Genomic DNA, 10,759 nt, shown 5'->3' on the forward strand with positions numbered 1-10,759 from the left:
TTTTTGCATTGCAGAAGGATTAGTTTGATATTACCTTTCAAATAATTCACCCAATTATTCCAATTGGAAGATAGTACTGTAAAGTTTTGAAAGTTATGCAAAGTGCAAATAATAGTTCAGCTTGTTTAATAAAGCAATATTTTCTTATTCATAGAATACTGTAATACTTATGGTATTTTTTAAAATTCAGACTACTTTTCAGACGGTAAATAGAAGTTTCAAAATTGTTCACTGTATCTTGGTTTATGATTTATTTAATCATATATATTAATTTATTGCATAATTAAAAGTATAAATATTTTAAATATTTTAAAATAAAATATTTTTTAATAAAAAAAAAGAATTTTGAAAGTAATTGCGCATTTTGCTTTACGTTAAGCAATCAACTTGTTCTTGATTATCGTAAAATTACAGAAGGAAGTGAGAAGCTTTGAAGTTGACATTTAAATAATGATAGGCTTTCGTTGGTTGGTGTAAATTTGCCTAAAAAAATTTGTATGATGTTTGACGATTCGTTTTATGAAAAGTTGTTACGAATTCATGGTTCAAGCGATCCCGAATGTAAGAAAGCTTTAGAAGAGCTGATGACTGAGACTGCGGAGTTTTACAGGCGTCAAGGCATTGTAGAGTACAGTGGTTTTGTTGATAATAAAGAAGCCGAGTTGACGGGAATGATAGTTCGGTGAAAAACTTCAAAATAACTGAATTTAATTGTAATTCAATTTTTTTCTTTTCAATTATTGTTTAGAAGCACAGATCGACCGTCTGTTGCGCTTACGCAAGAAATGGATCAGCAACTGACGGGTATTATGCCTACGAGTTTACTGGGAAAATCTCCGCGAACATCTAATTCTGACACGGGTCCAATGTCAAAAGTACCGCGTCTGGGCAACGACTCTGACAGTGATTTAGATGGTCTACACATTGTAGAGCAGTGTTGTTCTTCGAATGCTTTATTGCGTAATAATAGAAATGATACAGTTGTCGATGGCCGGAAAAATGAAAATAGTAGAATCGGAAATTTGATCAATACTCTGAACCCTAACCTTTGTGAAACGAAATTTGACAAAGGAAAACCAAGCAAATGGCCTATTGAAGACACTAACAATTATGAACGTTTAAGCTGCGTCATGTGCAAGTAGGTGTTAGCTTATATTTTTGTGAAAACGTTGTTTCTAATTTCTTAGTTTTTGTTCAGAAATGGAACCAGTACCAGTGATAATGCTCTTGTAAAATGTCAAATGTGCAGCAAGATGTATCACCAGGTGAGAAGATTGAACGTATCCCGTATGTTGTTGAATGAATGAAATTCCAATTTCACCGTAGAAATGCCACGTGCCTAAAGTTCCTGAAGATCAAGTTGATCCTCGAGTACTGTGGTATTGCAAAGAATGCTCTGAAGAACAGAAAAAACTTCCTGCTGTGAGTGAACTAGTTTTGACGTGCATTGATTGATTTGATCGATCATTTTGTTTCTTTACAATTTTAAATTTTAGAAGCCAATTGTTTCTGGGCTGAGTAGTAAAATTGTCGTGGAAAAGCCACAAACTGTTGACAAAGATGCATTTGTTAGAAAGCCTCTTGGAAGTGAAACTCTTTTCCGTAATCCGCTCATTGATTTTTCAAGCTCAGGTCGATCTAAGGTATACATAAATATATATGAAAATAATTATCGTAATGATTTTTTATTGATGAATTTAATCAAATACGTGCAGTGTGTAAAGAAATGTATTTTCGTTTCATTTTAGGAAAGTTTTTCTCAGGCTATCAGCAACGCTGGATTGTTGAACAATTCTCAAATCTCGCGCATCAAATCGATAGGTTTGTTTGTTTGTCTTTTGTTAAATAGTATGCTTTTTCATAATTGTTTTGCAGATCAAAAACACAGCCGGTTCCAATTGCAAAACAGTTCTTTGAAAACGTCTTCCATTACCGGTTCGTCGATTTCCAAATCGGCAGGAATTTTAGGCGGTTCAAGAAGTGAACATCTATATATATATATACATATTTATTTATTTAGTTGTTTAGTTATTTAGTTAAATTGTGGTTGTTAATTTTGCATTTTCACCAGAGATTTTTTTTGTAGATGTTTTAAATTTGGACGTGAACAGCACGCATGGTTTTTTCGAGAAAAAGTCTGAACCGACAATTTCGGCATCGGGTGTCGGCTCAAGTTCACGTTCGGTTATAATTAACAGATCAAAAAAGTTACCCAAAAAGAAATAATTTTTTGAAATGTAATTTTTTTCAGTTTTAAAGCATTCAGTGGTTTTCTTTTTCATTGATTGTTTTTTTTTGAAAAAAAAAATTGTTGACATTTTTTGACAATATTCATGTTTGGAGTTTAAAAAAAAGTAATGAATGAATGATTTTGTTCGATATTTTCATGTATTTTATTATTTATTTTTTGTTGATATAATTTTGCATGCTGAATATTATTTAATTTTTTATTTTTGATCAGTTGATTTTTATTTAATTTGATTTTTTAAAGAAAAAATTGGTTTCAGTTCAAAAATTGTTCGCTTCGTTTTACTTGCTTCGATGTGTGTCTGTGTGTGTGTGTGTGTATGTGGTGGAATTGTTGTTGTAGTAGACGGTGCTCACATGTCTGGCAGTGCTGTGTGAAGTGCGTTGCTGCTTCAGTTGTGTGCGGGCAAAGTGGATTTGAATTTTGGAAAATCGACGGGCAACGAGACAAGGCCAGAGAAGCTTTTCGAGTGGCAGATTTTTCACCGAGGAACCAAAGACCGCTTATGAAAAAAAAAGAATTTTTTTAAACATTAAACAAAAAAATCAAACCGAAAAAGAAGAAACGGAATTATATATTTGAGAGAATAGTTGGTGAGACAGGGAAAGTGAGCGTGGGCGTGAGAGGGTTTGTTCGTTTGTGAACGAAACGAAACGGCCGTGCTTTGTTGTTTGTTGATTACGGCGACAATGCGGAGGAGAATTTGGTGGAAATAGAATAAATATGATGACATTGCGTCGGAGAAAATTCAAAAAGAGCGAAGAAGATTTTTCGTGATGAATGAGCATCATCACCACAGTTCTCTCTACGTCGCTGTGTTGGCGAAATGACGATGCTCTTGTAAATATTGTCTCTGATCTTATAGCATTGTAAACAAATTGGTGTTGAGCACGGCATAATTGATGTTCAGCAGAGAAATGCTATTCGGATACTGCATGCATGATGCATTGTGCAAACTCTGTGAATCATTAAATTCTCTCTACTGTTGTACGACGGAAACTATTTTTTTTTCTTCGTCTAACATTGGAATCGTCGAATAGTGGAAATTATAATGTTGAAAAAGAAATATGGAAAAATTTATGCATATGAATGTTTTGTTGAAAATATTTTTTTGAAAAACAACTACTAGTAATATTTGCAATGTAAGAAAAAAAAAGCATTATTATGAATGTAATATTATGTATAAATGTTTGTTGATAGTAAGAGAGGAGGAGGAGGAGGAGATGGACGAAAAGACGAATTAATTTGCCAGCGAAAAATGGACGTGTTGTTGCATTGCATATTCAATTTTGCGTTTGCTTTCTTCACAAGCTATGCAGCTGTCGTGCCGGCCAGTTAGTAGTAGAGTGGAGTGCAGTAGAAGAAGAGGGGAGCGGAATCAGCTGCATGTTGAATGAGCGAGTTGAATAATGAGTTTAGCAGTGAACAACAAATGTTGAATTTTGAAACGTTTCAGCTTATTCTTCTTCTGCTTCTGCTTCTCCGCTTGTGCAAAAGTTTCCGCGACCAGCCGTCGTTCGGTTGTCTACTTGCTGTTGCTCTCTTTCACTACACGAAACACCAAACGACTATATGAATAAATTAATTTGTATATGTATATGTATATGTATATGATATAGCATCGACAAGCAAACTTTTTTCCACGGTAAAGCAACAGTCTCCGACAGAAATGGTCCCTTCTTCACTCATGACAACTAATGACCATATTCAGTTTGTTCTCTCACAGTAGGAGAATTATTATTATTATATCATCTGTTTTATGAAGAAAAATTACAAAGAAGAGAAGAAGGAAAAAAACAATCGAAAATATAATATATAGTATAAGTGACATAATAAAATAAGCATATTTGGATTTGGATAGTTTCAGTTCAGCTTAGCATAATTGTGACTCTGGCATTAAGTGATTTTGCAAGTGACAAATACCGAGAAGAAGCATGGACGCGTTGTCGTGGTTGCTGGTTTGTTGGATCGGTTTTGCCGGATTGACTTATTTATTTTTGACGACCATTCTTGACCACTACTGGTCACCTCCAACGGCAAAGGAGAAAAGAGAAGAGCGAAATTCGGTGAATGAAATTTGGCCCGTCGGTGAAAGCTCCAAAGCCGACCTGGCGTCGACTTGCGTTGAAAGCCTCTGTTCACCGTGCTGCCGGTGGTTGAATGATCTTATTCAATGGTTCGTGGAACGGTACGGCGCCACGCCGGATTTTGTTCAACAGTGGCTCAATTCGATGAACGAATCTGCGAAGAAAAAAGCCGATACGGTAAGCAAGAAAAACAATACATGAATATGTATTTTTGTTTCGTGTAAAATATTCTTGAATGAATTTAGCAACCACAACAACAACAACATTATTATTATTATTATTATTGAGATGCATTATGAGAAAGTGCATTATTGAGCTGTTAGCCGGCTTTGAAAATTGATATCCACGTTTCCGTTTGTTTCTCAGCTGTTCAATGCAAACAATTTGTTTACTTCTTTTTTTTGTTTACTTGTTGATGTTTCACAGTTTCACCAGTGGATTTTGGAAAAAAAAATTTCAAATTTCCCCCATGTTGATTTATTTTCACAAATTCATCATCAAGCATCGCACAACTTACGTCATCATCGGCCTGACATGTTTCACTTTCAACATTCTATTTCACCAATCTTTTTTTTAAACTTTGTTTAATAATAAACAGAATCAATTTTGAAAATAAACGATTCTATTCATTAAATATGCAAATTGCGAAGCGTAAAATGTTTTCTCTAGTTCAATGGTTTTGTTGTTGTTGTTCATTCAAGCAGTGGCTAAGAGAAAATTAATATTTTTGAATGATCATTTGTTTAGAATTCCTTTTTGCATTAGTTTTATTTTGCTTTCTTCTTATTTTCTATAATTCATTGTATGTATTTTTATTTTATTGAAGAAATTATTTGAATTTGTTTTCCACATATTGTTATTTTCTACTTCAATTATAATTTTAAAAAAAGTTTCATCTGATCATTCTTTAATTTAGCTTGATTATGATGTAGTTTTCGAAGAAGCTTCATTTGGTCATCCAATCTCACCGCCTACATTGTCCAGTATTAAATCAGAATTCGGACCAAGAGATCACCTGGTAATGTGGAAATATAAGAAAGAGGAATGAAGTTTAAAAAACAAACTAATTTAAACCTAAAGATAGGAAGAAAGTTTTTGTTCGTAAAATTTTTTAAAAAATGCTACAATTTCAGACGCTGAGAGGACACATTCGTTTTCAGTGTGTCCTGTTGCGAGTTTCATTTTCGAAGAAAGTTGACGATCAACTAATCACTCAGACATATGAAGTGACACTTCAAGATTTATCTGCAAATGTTAGAAATAAATTTATTCATCACAAACTTGTATTTGTTATTATTATTAATATTTTGGTTTAAATTTTTTGAAGATGCAAATTCGAGTCGCATGCTTGTCCAATGATCTGTTTTTAATGGGCTGTTTTGACGGCCGACCTGAAGTAACCATTACTGCGAGACAAGTGGATGATAAGGTTTGACAGACACACACACACACACACACACACACACACACACATATATATATATATATGTATAATATTTTCTTTAAATTTTAATTTCGTTTTAATGTACATTTAGAAAATAAATAATCACATCGATTTGTCATTTGTGGAAAGCATTGTTGAACATTGTTTGATGTATTCAGTAACAAATGTCGACTTGAATTCGACGAGATTTTTGTCAGGATCACATACAGAAGAAATTCTACGCAAACTGACAGATTCTGGTTTGCATTTAATTCGAGTTAAGCAGTGAAATTGAGCAAAACATTATTTTGTTTTCAATTTTCTCTACTGCTTAGGCTTCAAGTTCCACAGAAAGAGTTTACAGCAAGCGACTTATGGTTAGAATCATCAGGGCGACAAATCTTGGCGCTGGATTAAGTTTGTTTATTTTATTTTGAATTTTTAAATTTAATTATTTAAATATTGAAATGAAATACTTTTTCTACTTTTCCCATTTCTGCACAACTAACATTTTGCATTTCATTTTTTGGGTAGAAAAAATGAAAAAAATTTGAAAATTTCCACAAACAATAAATGTAATGTAATGTATTATTTATTTGTGGTGAAAATTTTTCAGATGTCGTACGTCCGTATGCGGTTGTCGAATTGGATACACCGTCGCAGAATCATGTCACTACTCAGGGCTTGAACAAGGATCCATTTTGGGAAGATCGATTTCTGTTCGAATTGAACCGAAACAGTCGTGAGATGCTTTTTGAAATTTACGACAATGTTCCGGATTCGTTCAAGCCGAAATTTCTCGGCTTGACTATTGTCAGCGTTGAAGAGTTGCGCCAATCGCTGAAACCAATCCACAGTTTCACATTGCAAGGTAGACCTTATTCTGCGGATGCGGTTTCTGGAAAATTGTACATAGAAGTTAGTTTGAAAAGATTTTTTTCTACTTTTCATTGAACTGTGTGATAAGTAAGTGGATGATGAAATGTATTTTTTAACAAACAGTTTGCGTTCATGAATGAAATTGAAAAAGACGTTCTCATGCAGTCGCTGAACTCTACCAGTGAGAACCAAATTAATCACACACTGGTCCCGCTTGCAAAAATACCACCTCGTCTAGAAACTATTAGTATGTTTCAAATGCATTGTTTGACATTACATTCTTATTTATTAATTATTCTTTTTGGTTTATTATTTGTTATTTTTAATTTAGAAGACATGGCTAATCTAGCAGTAGCTTCAGTGCCAATCAGTCGTACACCAAGTCCTGTAAATGTAAATAATATAATATTATCCTTTCTTTGAAGAATGCTATTTTTTCATTGAAAAATTTACCTTTTTGTTATTATTACAGAGGCGCATGTCACCAGAAGTTGAATCAGATACTGAAAGCAAGGTTACGAAAAATATTACGAAGAAAAATCAACTTCAAGTGCATCCTTCCACTTCAGGCAGTTCTGGTGCAAATCTTAATCTATTGAAACAATCTAAACTGAGTAAAAAGATTTCTTTTTGTGAAATAATATTTCAGTTTTTTTTTTAAATAAATAAATTATTTTTGCTTTCAGGATGTATTTTTTTGAAATACATAATCATATAAATGAGCAAATTTATTTAGATCAGTTGCAGCGAAATACTTCTTCGTATTCAGAAAGTGAAACCAGCGTTGTCAGTGATGAAAGTGTTTATCAGCATTCAGCATTGGTAGTTGAAGCAACAGAAAATGGAATAAAAAAGTGCAGTGCATTCATTAGAAAAGTCATTATATATAATGTTTACTGTTTAATATTTGAGATATTATTTGATTGCACCTGGATTGGAAAAATTGTCTTCTACAAAGAAAATGATCAAAAAAGGGAAAAAATTGCACATCTTTAACGAACACACATTTGTAGCGACAAAAGTTACGACGTGAGTAAATGACTTTTCTCTTTGCGCTTTTTCTGTCTTGAGATGTGTTAGCAGTTTTTTTATGAATGAAATTTTAGTGGTCACTTCTGCAGTGTATGCATGAAAACTGTCAGGAGTACGTTTCGCAAGCAAGGATATCGTTGCAGAGGTTAGTGATGAAGTGCAGGAATATTTGTTTGAATTATTATTTATTATTATATTATGATTGTTCAGACTGTCGTATGCTGTGTCATAAACGGTGTCATTACAAAACTGAAACTCACTGCCCATCTAGCAACATTTTCAATATGGAGATGTGAGTGAACATTCATTGAAAATTGTGAACACCGCTGTTCAATTACAATACAATACAATACAATACAATTCTCCTTTTTATTATTGTTTCAGAGAGCCTATTCCTGAAAGTTCAGTTTGATGGGAAGTGTATTTTCTCAGTATGTAAGTCATCTGTGACTATTGTGCTTTCGAAGATTCATTGATGCATCAATGAATAAAATATCATGGACATGCAGTGCAGCAGAAGGTGATTTCCTTCTCTTTTATGAGCATAGTTTCTTCAGATGTACTGTGGTTTCTTTTTGTGTCAGTTGTTCATCAGTCAATGGTGAATGCATTTAGCGTGCCTGGATATATAATTTGCCCACTGACTTGCTTCATTGTTTCTGTTTTTCTTTAAATTTTACTCGCATTTCTATCAAATGTATTAAATGATTCCAAAATATAGCATAGAAATTTTTACCCATGCACCACAGACTTCATATTGTTCTCACCCACTGACAATAGCGATCATTTTCTGAAAATACATTTAAAATTAAATAAAGAAATTCTTGTTGCCATTTTGATCAAACGCTGTTTTCAACTGATTGCCGTGGAAATGAAAAATGATATTTTCCAACTGCGCTTATTTAACGTGATCTGTGAAGAAATTCTCACAAAGGCTGTTCGTTTCAAAGAGTCATGGGATAGCGTACATATCGTAGAAAAAGATTACGGAATGTTTGAGAAACTAGGTGCTATTGCCAGTTAAGGGCTAGGCTACAAATAGTCCAGTGATGAATTTTTGTCAGCGTACTTGATTTTCAGAAAAATCTATTGCGTCTTTGATTAACCTGTGATAATTTTTATGTTACATTCAACTATGCCAATGCTTGTTTTTGACTTATATAAATTAATATTTCATCTGCTTTATGCATGAAACCGCCAAAAAATTATTAGCAGTAGGATTTTGTGAATGTACTTGTGCATACAAAGTGCATTTACCTTGGGTGAAAATCTTTGCTCAGAAGATAAAATGACTCCCTACGTTTTATTGGTAATGTGATATTTATTTGAAACAATTATTTGTTGTGATATCTTTTCACGATTCCATATTTGATTATATATTCAGCACAATGATTAGCTTCAATGCTCTTCAGTTAGTTAGACATTTTTATTTACATTACAACATTGAAATATGAATTAATAAACTGCTCATAGTAGCCACCCTGAGTAGGTCAATATTCTTAAATATTCTTCTGACGGAAAATAGTAATTTAATTTTTTCAGCAGTTGTTTGCAGTTTCCGTTATCTTGTCGTACCAACTAACCCAACATAACTAAGTCGGAGAAAATGAAAACCTGACCGATAATACCATATTCTAGAGCAGTGGTTCTCAAATGGTGGGTCGCGTAAAATATTAAAGTACGGGAGTAGTCTTCATTTTTGTTGGGAGTGTTTTACTCATCAACATTGTTGGGTGAACAACTAAGCTGTGAGTGATTCAGTTACTGATGACCTGAGAATCATATTTCTGTCCGGCTTTTCACAGCACGCAGATGTTGTTCGTACCGGCATATCCACGAAAGCAAGTGGAGAAATAATCGATTTTTCTGAAGATTCTTCGTTTAATGTCAGTTTTGAACATAAAATATCAACACAGTTTTGACTATTAGTTTGAAGCACATATCCAACTCTTTCCACCGCTGCATTAAAAGTGCTGCTTCCTTTTACTACTTCCTACTTGTGCGAAATGGGATTTTCAGCAATGAATGGAATTAAAACAAAATTTAGAAATAAGCTACAATTATCCAACATCTTGCGCCTAAAAATAAAACATGTTAGTGTGGACGTCAAAGAAGTCATCAGAAGAAAAAGAAAACAAGCCCATTTTTCGCCCACACCTAATTATGCATTTGAGAAATAAACTTACACATTTTAATTACGCTTGTTCATTAAAAATTTAAAGTATTAAACTAATACCTTTTTATTTAACCTTTCTTGCCTTTTAAAAAATGCATTGCAAGTCGCGAAGAATGACCGTTTTCGAAAGAGGGTCACAGCCCAGAAAAGTTTGAGAACCACTGCCTTAGATACTCCCATCGACCCCGGGCTTTGGATGGACTTTGGCTATCCCTGGACATAGTCAACAAATACAGTGAAGTAATTTTTTATTTTGCAATGTTCAACAGCAACAGTAACAGAAGTATTCCCGACGATAATAACAATACTAAACAGCAGTAAGTAAAATAAACAAATATAAGTGATCAGCATTGAAAGCGCAGAAACAACGAAAAAGAAAAAAAAGTCAATCAATAAAATATAATACAAATATAATTTAAAACCACCACTTGGAAGGCGGCATTAAATCGGCTCTGGAGCTTGGTACATTAAAGCTTCGAGAAACTGTTCCAACATACGTCTACCGCTTCCACCCGTATATCTAACGACCCGCAGTTGCTTTTCGTCATAAATTCTATCTGTCATCAGTAACCAGCAACAGGGTTTCCTGATAGCACCTAGTTGATTTATGTTTCCATTACTGCCTATTCTTGTATCAGGAGTTGGAGTAGTTTGTTAAACCCAAGTTTGTTTCTACCCGCTTTTTTGCTGAGCTGATTTTGCAAACTTTCCAAGTGGTTATTGGTTATAATATGTACATTATGTGCATTCCAAAGCGGCAGTCTATCATCGGTCATTTACTCCTGCCTGAAGTATTGAAATAAAGCTAATGTACTACCCGCGGTGCCGGCTTCGAGCAGGCTAACACCCGTATCAGCTTGCGGTACAGGGAGGAAAGAGGTAACTAGGAGCTTTTTTATCTTTCTTTTTGTCTC

At 33.8% G+C, this 10,759-nt stretch overlaps 3 protein-coding genes across 3 annotated transcripts; 2 read left to right on the forward strand and 1 right to left on the reverse strand.

The window, feature by feature from the left end:
* The first annotated feature begins 500 nt into the window (after window positions 1–500).
* On the forward strand, window positions 501–2,777 carry Tsp_11238 (integrator complex subunit 12). The gene is made up of 9 exons (XM_003369900.1): window positions 501–682; window positions 749–1,138; window positions 1,199–1,265; window positions 1,327–1,434; window positions 1,497–1,643; window positions 1,749–1,821; window positions 1,876–1,980; window positions 2,087–2,184; window positions 2,508–2,777. Exons 1-9 carry the CDS (start codon window positions 501–503, stop codon window positions 2,775–2,777), a joined length of 1,440 nt encoding a protein of 479 aa, XP_003369948.1.
* Window positions 2,778–4,182: 1,405 nt separating this feature from the next.
* Window positions 4,183–7,965, forward strand: Tsp_11239 (phorbol esters/diacylglycerol binding domain protein). Its single transcript, XM_003369901.1, has 13 exons — window positions 4,183–4,512; window positions 5,252–5,353; window positions 5,469–5,588; window positions 5,663–5,764; window positions 5,871–6,018; window positions 6,375–6,676; window positions 6,761–6,884; window positions 6,969–7,030; window positions 7,110–7,251; window positions 7,374–7,491; window positions 7,550–7,666; window positions 7,744–7,814; window positions 7,880–7,965. The coding sequence occupies exons 1-13, from the start codon at window positions 4,183–4,185 to the stop codon at window positions 7,963–7,965; spliced, it is 1,824 nt and encodes a 607-aa protein (XP_003369949.1).
* Window positions 7,966–9,410: 1,445 nt separating this feature from the next.
* Tsp_11240 (hypothetical protein) lies at window positions 9,411–10,025 on the reverse strand. The gene is made up of 3 exons (XM_003369902.1): window positions 9,919–10,025; window positions 9,667–9,747; window positions 9,411–9,591 (listed from the first exon to the last, which is right to left on the reverse strand). Exons 1-3 carry the CDS (start codon window positions 10,023–10,025, stop codon window positions 9,411–9,413), a joined length of 369 nt encoding a protein of 122 aa, XP_003369950.1.
* Between the last annotated feature and the right edge of the window lie 734 nt (window positions 10,026–10,759).

Source organism: Trichinella spiralis, assembly GCF_000181795.1.
Source record: "Trichinella spiralis strain ISS 195 chromosome Unknown Scfld1356, whole genome shotgun sequence".
In the NCBI taxonomy this organism is placed as follows: domain Eukaryota; kingdom Metazoa; phylum Nematoda; class Enoplea; order Trichinellida; family Trichinellidae; genus Trichinella; species Trichinella spiralis.